This window comes from Herpailurus yagouaroundi, unplaced genomic scaffold (assembly GCF_014898765.1).
Source record: "Herpailurus yagouaroundi ecotype Mexico unplaced genomic scaffold, PumYag 77, whole genome shotgun sequence".
NCBI classification, from domain to species: domain Eukaryota; kingdom Metazoa; phylum Chordata; class Mammalia; order Carnivora; family Felidae; genus Herpailurus; species Herpailurus yagouaroundi.
This window is the reverse complement of record NW_024412388.1, coordinates 93691854-93707039: the sequence shown is the minus strand read 5'-3', so window position 1 is coordinate 93707039 and position 15186 is coordinate 93691854. Positions and strand designations below refer to the sequence as shown.

At 38.7% G+C, this 15186-nt stretch overlaps 1 protein-coding gene and 1 pseudogene across 10 annotated transcripts in view; both read left to right on the top strand.

Annotated features, from left to right (window-relative positions):
- WDR47 (WD repeat domain 47) overlaps positions 1 to 10952 on the top strand; it is a 69431-nt gene extending 58479 nt beyond the window's left edge. For all 10 annotated transcript variants that reach the window (XM_040471184.1, XM_040471183.1, XM_040471186.1 and 7 more), the window contains 2 exons: positions 6075 to 6293; positions 9598 to 10952. In XM_040471184.1, coding sequence (XP_040327118.1) covers positions 6075 to 6293; positions 9598 to 9740 — 362 coding nt within the window. In that variant the 3' untranslated portion in view covers positions 9741 to 10952. The remainder of the gene's footprint in view (positions 1 to 6074; positions 6294 to 9597) is intronic.
- A 1935-nt stretch (positions 10953 to 12887) lies between these two features.
- Positions 12888 to 14443, top strand: LOC121018665 (proline-rich protein 11-like; annotated as a pseudogene).
- The last annotated feature ends 743 nt before the right edge of the window (positions 14444 to 15186 follow it).

Sequence of the window (15186 nt, the reverse complement as noted above, 5' to 3'; positions counted from 1 at the left end):
TACTGTAGTTTTGATTACCAATGCTTGGTAATAAAACCTGAAATCTGGAATTGTGTTGCCTCCAGTTTTGCTTTTCTTTTCCAAGATTGCTTTGGCTATTCAGGGTCTTTTGTGGTTCCATACAAATTTTGGAATTGTTTATTTCAGTTCTGTGAAAAATGCTGTTGGTATTTTGATAGGGATTGCATTAAATGTGTATATTGCTTTGAGTAGTATAGACATTTTTACCAATATTTATTCTTCCAGTCCATGAGCATGGAATATCTTTCCATTTCTTTGTGTCATCTTCAATTTCTTTCATCAGTGTTCCACAGTTTTCAGAGTACAGGTCTTTTACCTCTTTGTTAGGTTTATTCCTAGGTATCTTATTATTTTGGGTGCATTTGTTAAGATTGTTTTTTTTAAACTTCTCTTTCTGTTGCTTTATTATTTGTGTACAGAAATGCAACAGATTTCTGTACATTGATTTTTGTATCCTGTGAGTTTACTAAATTTGTTTGTTAGGTTCTAGCAGGATTTTGGTGGAGTCTTTCAGATTTTTTTATATATAGTATCATGTTATCTGCAAGTAGTGAAAGTTTTACTTCTTCTTTACCAGTTTGGATGCCTTTTATTTCTCTTTTGCTGTTTGATTGCTGTGGGTTGGACTTCCAGCATTATGTTGAATAAAAATGGTAAGAGTAAACACCCTTGTCTTGTTCCTGACCATAGGGTAAAAGATCTCAGTTTTTTCCCATTAAGGATGATGCTATCTATAGATTTAAAAAAAATTTTTTTTAGCGTTTATTCATTTTTGAGAGACAGAGACAGCATGAGCAGGGGAGGGGCAGGAAGAGAGGGAGACACAAAATCCAAAGCAGGCTCCAGACTCTGAGCCTTCAGCACAGAGCCCAATGCGGGGCTCGAACCCACAAACCATGAGATCATGACCTGAACTGAAATTGGACACTTAGCCAGCTGAGCCACCCAGGTGCCCCAATTACTAATTTAGTATCTTTGCTGGTTATCAGTCTGTTTAAATTTTCTATTTCTTCCTATTTCAGTTTTGACAATTTATATGTTTCTAGGAATTTATCCACTTCTTCCAGGTTGCCAATTTTTTGGTATATAATTTTTCATAATATTCTCTTATAATTACTTGTATTTCTGTGGTGTTGGTTATTATGTCTCCTCTCTCATTTGTGATTTTATTTATTTAGGTCCTTTGTCTTTTTTTTCTTCATAATTCTGGCTAGAGGTTTATCAATTTTATTGATTTTTTTTCCCCCAAAGAACCAGTTCCTAGTTTCATTGATTTGTTCTATTGTTTTTTTAGTTTTTACATGGACCTTTTTCTATACTTTGATTCCAACCAGATATGATTTGTTCTAGCAAGCTTGATTCTGGAATACATACACGTGTGTATTTTTATATATGAATATGTGATCATTGATTTGTTAAACTTTAGTTTGCACTGTCACCAAAGTTAATGTGTAACATGGTTTAAAGAACCAAACAGTTCAATAAGGTTTGAATAAGAAAAATATCAGTACCCTGAGAATTGTCCCCTGTCCTTCAGTCATTGCCTCGTTTCCCATTTCTCCAAGGAAACCTTTTCTTTCATGTTTATTTATTTTTGAAAGATAGAGAGTGTGCACGTGTGCATGTGTCACATGCACAAGTGGGGGAGAGGCAGAGGGAGAGAGAATCCCATGCAGTCTCTGCACTGTCAATGCAGAGCCCGACATGGGGCTCCATCTCATGAACCTCATGAGATCATGACCTGAGCCAAAATCAAAAGTCGGATGCTTATCTAAGTGAGCCACCTAGGATTCCCTCCAAGGCAACCATTTTAAACTTTTGTAGTAGTTGTATTTTCATAGTTTCCATATTTCTAAATAACATACGCATAATCATAGATTTGTAGGATTGTTTATTCCCTTAACACCATAAAAGATGAAGGTTTAACTTTTCATGTCCCTTTCTGATTCCTGTTGTTCCTCATCCACTCACATACTTTCTGTCTCCTATCTTTTCAATATAGCTGTACCATTTTTGGTTAGATCAGTATTCATTCTTTACATTGTTTTAACCACTCTGAGCACTTACTGTGCTATCCATATCTTTTTTTTTCCTTTTCTTTCATATCTTTTGTTTTTCTTGGTGTTAATAATTGTATTTTTTGGTTTTCTTTGCTTAGTTTCTATACATTTATCTCACTGACTTATCTCCAAACTCTCCCCTAGTTGTCTAAATTATTTCACCCCCTTTTCTCTCCTTTTCAGAGACTTCAACATTTTGGTCATCTCCTCTCTCTTGCAACATTATCTCCTCTACTGGATCTGCCCTTCTTTCTTGTCTACCAGAGACCTACAAAAATGTTATAGAATTGGCAATGCCCCAAAGTTCCTCTGTTGACCTCCTTATCCCCCTCCCAATTTTTTGCTCTTTCTACCCAGATGTCTCAGAAGTCTTGCTTACATATATTGTTTCCATTACCTCACCCTTAGTCTTCCACCTATTCCAGTCTGTCTCTTGCTTCCTCCACTCCAGCAAGAGCTACATTTTTCAAGGTCACCAACAATTTCATTTTGTCAAGTCACCTTTTTTTTTTTAAGTTTATTTTTGAGAGAGAGAAAGAGAGAGAGAATGAACCAGCGGGGGAGCAGTAGAGAGAGAGGGAGACAAAGGATCCAAAGCAGGCTCTGTGCTGAGAGCAGAGAGCCCAGTATGGAGCTCGAACTCAAGAGCCATGAGATCGTGACCTGAGCCAGTCTGACGCTTAACCGACTGACCCAGATACCCCTGTCGCATCACCTTTAAATCCTTATTTTACTTCAGTTCTCGGTGACTTGCAGCAGTTAACCTCTTTCTCTTTTCTTTTGGGCTTTTTATTCTCCTTTTACATTTCTGTATAACTGTTCCTTTGTGATTCTTTCTTATCTGCTTAGTCTCTAAATTTGACATTCCCTAGGACTAGGACTTTTGTCTCCTTCCTTTCTCTACTTGACTACATCTGTTCCTCCAGCTTTAAGTGTAACTCATATGTTGACAGACCTAAAATTTTTGTCTCTAGCCCAAACTTTTTCTGCATGGCTGGCTCATATTTCTAACCTTCTTTTGGATATCTTCTAGGATATGTCAAACTTAATGTGTCTTAAACCAAACTATTGAATCAATGACCTCTCTCCTTAAACAAAACTGCCCCACACCTCCTCACCTAAGTGGTACTACCACCCATTGTCCATGCCAGAAGGAGTCTCCCCAGATCCTTCTTTCTCTCCTTCCCTCCAGTAATCAATCCATAAACAAATTGTTGTTTTAGCCTCCAAAATTTATCTTAAATCCATCTACTGCTTTCCATTTTTATTGGCACCACTCTAAGATAAACCACCACCATCTCTCAACTTAACCACTGCAAGAGCTTCCTTAGTCTGCACTTACACTTTTGCCTCCTCCAGCCCACGGTCCACACAACAGCCAGAGCACATCAGACTCTGCTTACAGCACTTCAGTGCTTTGTGATTGCTCCTAGGTTAATGTGCAGACTCTTTACCATGCCCCCAAGAACCTGCTTGATCTGGCATTGTGTATTCCTCTAGTCTTAACTCAGATCACTTGTTTTTCCTTTCATTTCCTGGAATGTACCAAACTTCCCACCTCTAGTGAGTTCACATGCTGTTTCCTTGACCTGAAATGTTCTTCCATTTGTCTTCTCTTGGTTAGGTCCTTCGAATCTTTATGTCTTAGCTTCAGCAGCACCTTGCCAGAGAGGCCTTCTTTGCACTAATTGGGACCTCACTATTATTTTCTATCACTGAACTCCATTTGTTGACTTCATAGCTCTTATCACTATTTAAAATTATATATTTGTGGGGCGCTAGGGTTGCTCAGTCGGTTAAGTGTCCAACTTCAGCTCAGCTCATAACTTCGTGGTCCGTGAGTTTAAGCCCTGTGTCGGGCTCTGTGTTGACAGCCCAGAGCCTGGAGCCTAACAGACTTTCCTGGATTTCTGTTGGCATCATCAACTTTGCATGTATAAAACTAAAGTCATTATATTTCCCCTGCAAATCAGTTCTTCTCATTTTTTCCCTTTTTTTGGATAACAGTTCTCTTATTTCCTCATGCAACTAGATTTGAAATCTAGGACTCATTTTTTTTTCTCCTTTTTTTGCCCCATTGAGGACAAGACTGTTGATTCTTCATTAAATTTTTTTTGGTAAAATGTGTCTGTCTTCATTTAGGCTCTTATTCTCTTGTTATTCTATTAGTTGTCTTGTCTTCTAGAGGTTACCCTTTTAGACTTCAAAGTCTATTTGAATTTGAAACACATTTTCACATAGATTAATCTTTTCAAAGTACTGGTTAGACTATATAATTCTCTTGCTGGGAAATTCTCTTGCTGGGAAATTGCAGTTATGTTTCACTGTGTATAAGAACAAGTTCAGACTCTGCAGTTTGACACTGCAGATGCCTAAAAGTCTGGCCCTAACCTGCCTTTTTTTTTTTTTTTCATGTTTGTTTATTTTGAGAGAGAGAGACATAGCATAGAGCACAGCAGGAGAGGGGCACAGAGATAGGGAGAGAGAAAATCCCAAGCAGGCTCCACACTGTTAGTGCAGATCCAGATGTGGGGCTTTATCTCATGAATCGTGAGATCATGACCTGAGCTGAAATCAAGAGCCGGACACTTAACGGAGCCATGCAGGCACCCCTTGACCCTAATCTGCCTTTTATGGCTCAGCTACAAACTACCTTTTATGTTAACTTGTTGAACCAAGTGACTACAGCAAACTAAGCCACCTGTCCTTAAACATTTTTATACTTTTCCTCTAAATGTTATTTCATGTAATTCCGTTTCATGTAATAGCCCTCATCTTTTCTCTATCAAAATCTTAGGCAAAGTTTATTTTTACATATGTGTATAATAAATACAGTTTCTCTCTTATTTATACTATTTACTGTTCTTTAAAGTCTAACTTATGTCCCTTTTTTCTGTGAAGTATTCCCAAGCCACGTCAGCCTAGAGCATGTTCTTCAACCTTATTTTCATTATTGCCCCCTGCGAGGGAAAAACTAAATTAAATTTTTTCCTAACAAGATAAATTAAATACTAAGGAGTAAGATTTTGTTGGGTGGGGTTAAGCTTTGGGGGGTGGGGGTGCTAACAAACTTTTTTTAATGTTTAAGAGTTTTCCTATCCCCTGGAAACCATTTTGCACTCCCTTGGGGGCACTATTACCCCCATTGAAAATGCCTAATCTGGATTTAGGGATGCAACCTGTGAACTCAGTACTTATTTTCATCCAGTTCCTGCTGGCAGTTATTCTTATGTTGCTTAGACACATTTCCTCTACTATGTCCTAAAACATATTTTGTTTGTTTGTTTGTTTGTTTGTTTGTTCTCCCAGATGATAAAAAAAAAAACAACAGACTTTCTTGTTTCTCATAGAATCTTGCTTACACTTTGTCTCTAAAAAGGATGAAAGTGTTTATTGGTTGAATGTTTTTTTTTAATGTTTATTTTTGAGAGAGAGAATGAGAGTGTATGCATGCATGGGGGGGTTGTGCAGAGAGAGAGAGGGAGACAGATGATCTAAAGTGGGCTCCTTGCTGTTAGCACAGAGCCCTCTGCAGGGCTCGAACTCATGAATAGCAAGATCATGACCTCAAATGAAGTCAGACACTAAACTGACTGAGCCATCCAGGTGTCCATGGTTGAATGTTGATTTGGATTTTTCCTTAACAGTATTGACAAGCTACATTAAATTAAAAAAAATTTTTTTTAATGTTTATTTATTTTTGAGAGAGACAGAGACAGAATGTGAGTGGGTTAGGGGAAGAGAGAGAGGGAGACACAGAATAAGAAGCAGACTCCAGGCTCTGAGCTGTCAGCACAGAGCCCGACGCAGGGCTCAAACTCACAAGTCGTGAGATCATGACCTGAGCCAAAGTCAGATACTCAGCCGACTGAGCCACCCAGGTGCGCCAGCTACGTTAAATTTTTAATGTATGGTTCCATGAACACAATTAGCTGTTGTAGTTTAGCTGTATTGGTTTTTCCATGTGAAACTTTTATTCTGTCTTCTATACAGGCAGTGCAGTGGCATCTGTAGCTGTAGATCCCAGTGGACGTCTCTTGGCCACAGGACAAGAAGATTCTAGCTGCATGTTGTATGACATAAGAGGAGGAAGAATGGTACAAAGTTATCATCCTCATTCCAGTGATGTTCGCTCTGTTCGATTCTCTCCTGGAGCTCACTACTTGCTAACAGGATCCTATGATATGAAAATAAAGGTGACAGACCTGCAAGGTGAGAGAGATTGACTTTTTCCTTTTTGGTGGTCTCTCCTATTTGGGATTTTTTTTTAATCCACATATTTTTTTTTTTAATTTTTCTTTTTAAATTCCAGTATAATTAGCATATGGTGTTATATTACTTTTGGGTATAAAATATAGCCATTCAACAATTCCATACATCACCCGGTGCTCATTGAGATAATTATACTTGTAATCCCTTTCCCCTTCCTTTATTTCATCCATCCCCCGTGCACCTCCCTTCTGGTAACTATCAGTTCTCTTTAGTTAAGAATCTGGTTTTTTTGTTCCTTGTTTTCTTTGTTTTGTTTCTTAAATTCCATATATGAGTGAAATCATATGGTATATGTCTTTCCCTGAATGATTTATTTCACTTAGTATTATACCCTCCATCCATGTTGTTGGCAAATGCCAAGACTTCATTGTTTTTTATGGCTGAGTAATATTCCTCTGTGTGTGTGTGTGTGTGTGTGTGTGTGTGTGTGTGTGTGTGTTCCATATCTGTTCATCTATTGTGGACATTTGGATTGCTTCCATATCTTGGCTATTGTAAATAATGCTACAATAAATACAAGGGTGCATATATCTTTTGAATTAGGGTTTTTGTGTTCTTTGGGTAGATACCCAGTAATGGAATTACTGGATCATATGATAACTCTAGTTTTAATTTTTTGAGGAACCTTTGTACTGTTTTCCATTGTGGCTATACTAGTTTACATTCCCACCTTTTGGGTGCACAAGAATTCCTTTTTTCTCCACATCCTCACCAAAACCTGTGTTGTGTTGTTGATTTAGCCATTCTGACAGGTGTGAGTTGATAACTCATTTGTAATTTTGACTTGTATTTCCCTGATGATGAGTGATGTTGAGCATCTTTTCATGTGTCTGTTGGCCATCTGTCTGTCTTTGGAGAAATGTCTGTTCATGTCTTCTGCCCATTTTTAATTAGATTATTTGGGGTTTTTTTTTTTTTATGTGTGTGTGTGTTTGTGTAAGTTCTTCATTATGTTTTAGTTACTAAGCCTTTATCAGATATGTCATTTGCAAGTATCTTCTCCCACTCCATAGGTTCTCTTTCTGTTTTGTTGATTGTTTCCTTTGCTGTGCAGAAGCTTGTTACTTTGCTGTAGCCCCAGGAGTTCATTTTGGCTTTCATTTCCTTTGCCTCAGGAGACATACCTAGAAAAATGTTGCTACTGTTGATGTCAGAGAAATTACTGCCTGTGCTCTCTTCCAGGATTTTTATGGCTATTTGGGATGTTGTTGTTAATCCGCTGTAATCGACTATATAATATTTTCAAATTTTAGTTTTATAGTATTCAGTGGTCAAATTACTGGTACTGTATTGATGTGACTTATAGAAAATTATTAAACAGATCAAGTGAATAGTCTTATTAAGTAGTTCTTAAAATATTGAAAAGAATCAGCACTTATTACAATGAATCATTTTGAGTTCAATGATGGTAGATGTTAAAATACACATTTATGTACTCCACTTTGCTTCTACTTTAAAGTTTATTTATTTTGAGAGAGAAAGAGAGCTCAAGCATGGGAGGGGCATAGAGAGAGAGAATCCCAAGCAAGCTCTGCACGGTCAGTGCAAGCCCAACACAGGGCTTGAACGCACGAACCATGAGATCGTGACCTGAATCGATACCAAGAGTCGGCTGCTTAACCGAGTGAGCCACCCAGGCACCCCTGCTTCTGCTTTAAAAAATGTATAATATGTGTAATTATATCTTCAGCATCTAGTTTTATTTTTAATCACTTAGTAAGCAATCATTTATTTTGTATCAACTAGAAACAGAAGAGAGATGAATAAGACAGGGAACTTCCTCCTTGATGGAGCTTACATTTTAAATATATATTTTTAATATTTATTTATTTTTGAGAGAGACAGAGTGGGAGCAGAGGAGGGGCAATAGAGAGGGAGACACAGAATCTGAAGCAGGCTCCAGGCTCTGAGCTGTCAGCATAGAGCCCAACGTGGGGCTTGACCCACGAACCATGAGATCATGACCTGAGGCAAAGTCAGACACTTAACCGACTGAGCCACCCAGGCACCCCTGGAGCTTACATTTTAGAGGTCAATAAAAAGTAAACCAGATAATGATGTAATTTCAAGTATTGGTAAGTGCAGTTAAAAAATTAGCAAGGTGGGAGAGAATGGGTGGATAGGGAAGGCTATTTTAGGTAGGCTTAGGTAGATCTCTCTAGGGAAATGCCATTTGTGCAGAGACTTGTGTGATGAGAAGGCACAGCCAGGGCAGGACCCCAGGAGGGGATCGTAGCTTCTGGAGAGGTGCTGAGGCAGGAGTGAATTCAACATGTTCACGAGGCTACAAGAAGCCAGTGTGGCTGGGACTTAGAGAACTAAGGGAGTGAGGGACAGAAGAATAAATCTGAGGCAGGGTTTTATAGGCATGTTTAAAAAGCATAATGGGAATCCTTTGGAATATTTAAAACAGGGAGTGATCTGATTTGATATCTATTGATATTGTTCAAAAGGTAATTTTGAGTTCTGTAGGGAGAATGGATTATAAGTATAAATATCAGGAGATTATCAGAACAGTTCAGTTGAGGGATTGATAGTAGCTTGGGCTAGGGTGGTAGAGGTGGAGGGTGGTGCAAAGTGACTGAATTTGGGATATATTTTAATTTGGATTAAATTTGAGGAGTTAGGGGAATGCTAATTCCTAGGTTTTCGGCATGAGCAACTAGGTGGTGCTGTTAATTGAGATAAGGAAGATAGGTAGGAGGAACAGGTTTGGGCAAGAAAATCAAGTGTTCAGTTTGAACAAATGAAGATGACTATGAGGCAGTCAAGTGAGATGTCAAATAGCTATTTGCATTCTAGTCTGGAGCTCAGGTGAGAAGTCAAGGTTGGAGGCGAAATGTGTGAGTCATAAGTATACAAATGGCCATGGTATCATGGTACTAGATGAAATTTTGTAGGAAGTGGATATAAAGTAAACAGGAAATTTGAAGGCTGATTCCTGGGAAAGGAACAACAGCAAACCAGCAAAGGAAACCAAGATGTAGTGGCACCAAAGTCAGAGAGAAGTTGAGAGATTGTTTCAAGGAGAGAGTGGCAGCTGTGTCCAATGTTGCTGTGTATATTTTACCCAATCCTACTAACAGATATTCAATAATATATCCTTGTTTAAACCTTTAAATGTATTAAATTGATGTAGTTTAGGACTTTGTATACTATAATGTCTTCAAGTAACAGGAAGTGTGTGAAATCTATACATATACTTATTTTGTATTGTAAATCAGTATCTCTCTTTTTAATTTAGGAGATCTCACTAAGCAGCTTCCTATCATGGTGGTAGGGGAGCACAAGGACAAAGTGATTCAGTGCAGATGGCACACCCAGGATCTGTCCTTCCTGTCGTCCTCTGCAGACAGAACTGTAACCCTCTGGACTTACAACGGATAGAGTAACCCAGTGTCAATCTATGCAGTGAAAGCACAGAGACTTAAGACTACTGAGTTGTGAAAATAACAAATCTGAAGAACATAGACTGACTGGGAAAGCGGCTTAGCACGAGGAGGCCCCTTATTACCATGTATCCCTTTGATAGGAACTGTTGGGTGGTGTTATTCTGCAGTGCTTTCGGTCTTCCACGTGAGCTCGTGCTGCTGTGATCTGCTATATGTAGTCTTGTTGCCAAAGTCTGCGGAAGAGCTCTTATGTTGTCAGTGTGCACTCCGAGGTGGACGATGTGTTTACGGTTTAGTATTAAATGCATTCCTTGGTCTTTGCCTAAATAACAGTTTTATATACACATTGAAATTGAGCTATACTTTAAGCATATTATTACATGCAACGCAACCAAGCTCTACACGAATTAAACATAGGTGTTCAGAAATTACTTTTCTCACAAGCCCATGATACTGTATCACTTGTCAGCTAGAGGTCAGAATTTTTTATGTCTCTCAAAAGTTACATGGTTATTTTCACTAAGGATCATTATGGAGTTGAAAGATAGATGGAAAACTGCTTCTTAGTTCATTGTGTGGTATTGGCCTTTTCTTTCTTAAACCCAGGGATATAATTACTATTTTGTCACATTATTTCGTTTCAGGCTTAAAAGGTAAATATGTTTGCTTCAGAAACTTGTTAATTTCAGTTTTTTGAATGCAACAGGATACCTCCCTTCTAAACTGTACTGTAGAAGCAGAGCAGCAGCGCTATGTGATGCAACACTTGATGGTACAGTAAACTGACTGGCTAGCATTTTTCCTCTTAAAAATAAAAAAAATTGCCATAGACTATAGCATGGTTTGAAATGCTATGTCTGCATGATAATTTAAAATGGAAAATTTTAAACTTTGCACTCCAAAAGCTTATTTGGATTTGTTTCTTGCACTGTTTTGTGTAATGCAGAATAATGATTTTATTTCTATGGCATTGTAGATCCTAACATTTATGTATCTTTATTTTCATATTGTACAGTAATTTTACTTTAAATTATTAAATAGGCTATTTTATTTATTTCAAATGCAGTTGAGTTGGTTCTAATTATTGAACTGTCTGTGCACTGTATGTAGCAAGCATTTTTAATCTATTGTATACAAGTGGAAAGGATATTATTAGAAGTGTAACTGTGCTATTATTTCAATAAAGACCTCTTGACATCTAAAAGAATTCCTCTTCCTCAGTGTCTGTGACTTTCAATTTAGAGTGTTATTTTTTCCAGTTTACTTGGAAGTGTTGTGGCCAGTGGGTGAACCCCACAATCAATTTCTTAAATTTCTTCCTATAGTTCTACTAACTTACTTTTTAGTTTATTTTTTATTTTTTAACTTGAGAGAGAAAGAGAACATGAGCAGGGGAGAGGAGAAGGGAGGGGGAGAGAGAGAGAGGAAAAAAAAGAGAGAATTGTAAGCAGGCTCCACGCTCAGTGTGGGAGCCTGATGTGGGGCTCGATCCCATAGCCATGAGATCATCACCTGGGCCAAAATCAGGAGATGGACGCTTAATCCACTGAGCCTCCCAGGTGCCCCTACTAACTTACTTTTTAACCCCTGGCAACTGCCTAACTTTTGTGTGTCTCCTATTTCTTTTATTCACAGTCTAGGGAACTGTCCATCCTGGATATATTGTGAAAGTTGATTAATAAAAGCCCAGGAAAATACATAAATTGCAAGTTAGACTACAAATATGTTGAACTGAGTGCTTTGGAAAGAAATGAAATTAATTAGTTGTGTATATTCAGCGGGTACACTGTTTTCCTACCTTTGCAGAAGGGAATTCTGTTAAAATTTGCCACATCTCCTCTTCAGTTTACTTCCATGCTTAATTTTACACATTCTACACATTACAGCAGGTCATTAGTGTTAAGTTTAAAACTAGGAAAAAAGGCATTTTCCTGATACAGACCAGTTCAACTTCATGGTAAAAAAGTGTTCATAAAATTATTCCATCACCATCAAGGAGAGAACTTTAAGATCCTCCTATATATGGGATATAGAATTCATTTTGCAGTGCATTAGCTAATAAGCACTAGAAATTACTTTAATAAACATCTTATTATATATTTCCTTTTTCCCATGCCTCCACACTGTCTTCTCCATGGCATGGAGGCGAATAGATTCTTAGAGGTTCATGTAAACAAGAAAATAAGAGAATTGAGGTATCTACATTCTTTGAACCCTTCTCAGTGGGGTTGGGGAAGGACAGTGAGGAAGGGAGGGGGTGCAGAAATGTTTAACCCCTTCCTACAGAAGTATCAGAAGTCTGATTCAAATCTTATTTTTTTAAAAAATATTTTGAAAGGGAGAGAGAGTGAGCAGGGGAGGGGCAGAGAGAGAGAATCCCAAGCAGGCGCTGCACGGACTGTGCAGGACTGGATCTCAAGAACTGTGAGATCATGACCTGAGCTGAAATCAAGAGTTGGACCCTTAACTGACCGAGCCACTCAGGTACCAAAGGACAGAATCAGCAGGGAGAAAATGCAACCTACAAAATGGGAGAAAAGATCTGCAAATCATATATCTGATAAAGGGTTAATATCCAGAATATATAAGAACCATAGCTTAAAAACAACCAAAAAAACCAACCAGATTAAAAAATGGGCAAAGGGGGGCATCTGAGTGGCTCAGTCAGTTAAGCATCCGACTTCGACTCAGGTCATAATCTCACATTGTGTGCGTTCGGGCCCCACATCAGGCTCTGTGCTGACAGCTCAGAGCCTGGAGCCCGCTGCAAATTCTGTTCTCCCTCTCTCTCTGCCCCTCCCCTGCTCACACACTCTCTCTCAAAAATAAACATTAAAAAGCATAAATTTAAAAAATGGGCAAAGTATTTGACTGGGCATTTCTCCAAAGAAGGTAGACAAATGATCAATAAGCACGTGAAAACATGCTTAACACTACTATTCATTAGGGAAGTGAAAATGAAAACCACAATGAGATACCACCTCACACCCATTAGGATAGCCATTATCAAAAACACGAGATTATATGTGTTGGCAAGGATGTGGAGAAATTGGAACTCTTGCATAAAATAGTGTAGCCCCTATAGCAAGGGAAAGGCCACTACCCTGACTCTATCTAATTCCCAGGCTCTTAGACTTAAATCATGCCCAAGTTGACACAATGAGGAAGAAAGCTAAAAGCCAAAGTTAAAAGATTATCCAAAAAAAAAGCCTTTCACTTTCAGTTCAAGCTAATTATACTTCCCAGTCTGCCACCATCACCAGAAAGAGTGGTTATTGCTTCAATAGGTAACACTCAGCAGAAGCTGGCTAAGATAATACTGGAACTTCAAATTTCCCAGTATCAAAGATACAGTAAAATAGAGTGTGGTCTATGTACAACTGGTATAAGAACTGCAATGGCCCAGAGTTTAGAAGTATTGAAAGACCCCATCTTTCCATTCTGTATCTGCCACTCAGAACTTTCTGGTCTAAAACAATGGTTTTGCATTTTGGAAAGTGAATTGTGCAAACTCCAGGAAGCACTGAAGGACCATCTTGGAAAATTTGACCTGTCCGAGCTCTGGTCAAATGTGTCACATAAGTGGTAAATTTACAAATGTGCCTGCCTGTGTCCTAACCATCCCTGGAGAATCCTGAGCTGCACTTCCTCCCATGTTGCCACAGCCGGCCAGCCATCTTCCTCCTCATCCCATTCTGTCTCCACTCCCTCCACCTCCTCCTCTGCCTGTACCTCCACCACCTATAGCACCTTTGCTGCTCAGAAATTCTTTTTTTTAAAGTTTATTTTTATTTATTTTGAGAGAGAGAGAGCAAGCAGGGGAGGGGCAGAAAGAGAGGGAGAGAGAATCCCAAGCAGGCTCCGTGCTGTCAGCACAGAGCCTGAATCAGAGCTCAAACCCATGAACAAGGAGATCATGACCTGAGTCAAAACCAAGAGTTGGACGCTCAACTGATTGAGCCACCCAGGTGCCCCTCAGAAATTCCGACTGTATTAAAACACTTCAGCCTGGACCATTAAAAAAAAAAAAGATGGATTCATGCAGCCAACAATTAAAGATCTACTTACTGAAATTAAAGAAGACATAGGTTTTTTTTTAAATTTTTTTAATGTTTATTCATCAGGGAGAGAGAGAGAGAGAGAGAGAGAGAGAGAGAGAATGAGTGGGGTAGGGGCAGAGAGAAAGGGAGACACAGAATCCAAAGCAGGCTCCAGGCCCTGTGCTGTCAGCACAGAGCCCAATGCGGGGCTGGAACTCATGACCTGTGAGATCATGACCCGAGCAGAAGTCAGATGCTTAACCAACTGAGCCACTCAGGCACCCCAAGACGACACAGTTTTGATGGAGATGTTTGTACCAGCACCAAAGGCATGGAATCCACTAGTTACTGTCTCAGACCTGCAGGGTGTTATCCTGAAACCCAACTCCAAAGTGTAACCAACTCAACTGACAAATGTCTTACTTATTCCTGGTAAAAGCCAGATAAATCTGTGGAAACTACTTAGGAAAGTCGCTGTAGAGAGGAGCCCAGGTGGAACCTCACTTACCAATAAAAAAAATATGGAAACAGGAGCTAGGTTGACTCTAGTCATGACCTGGGACTGAAGGAGAAAGTGGAGTGGAGACAGTGGAGTCACCTTAGAAGCCCAACTCAAATTCTGCCACTTTCTATAAGCAGCTTTGTTGAACAAAACTGATGCCGACTCTGCCTGACTGCATGTGATGGTCCAAAAAAATACACAGATAAAATCAGCCAACTTTTTTTAATGTAGTAGAGTATGTATAAATAACTATACTAGTCTATAATTCTATCTGAAGGATTAAAGTATGTTTGGAGCCCATACATACTGTGGTATAAAGTGGGTATTTGGATATTTTTTGTATGAACAATAAGAGAACAGATTCGAGAAAATGCAATCCCCAAAGTGATGTTTATCCTGCAATTACCCAAATTAGGTTGGAAACATTGTTCACATTTAACTAGATAACTAATTTGTACTTAATAGGTATAGTTATGACATTAAGAAATGTCCATTCATCTTGAATATTCTTGGGTAATTAAAAATAAAAGTATTTCAGCCTATAAAGCTAATGCATTCATTAAGTGCTGAAACTTGATCAGTAAAAAAGACCCTCTAGATTTGTTTTCTGTTCTCTATAAGCAGTTAAGAGGTAAGACCGTCCCCCATCCAAACCCAATTATTTTCCAAAAGGATTTGAAGCAAAACGTCCAATGTCACCTTAAAAGTCAGACTGTATCATTTCTAGCATCATAAGTAGGTAGTTCTATCTGGCTCACTGAAGTCTGAAATTTTCCTTACTTTGATATCTGCTGTCCACATTCATGTGGCTATATATAAGTTTCACGAGGACCTCAGCATGAACCTTGCTTGTATTTCCCACAATTCCCCGAAGGATTCTCTGAAGTCCATAACATATT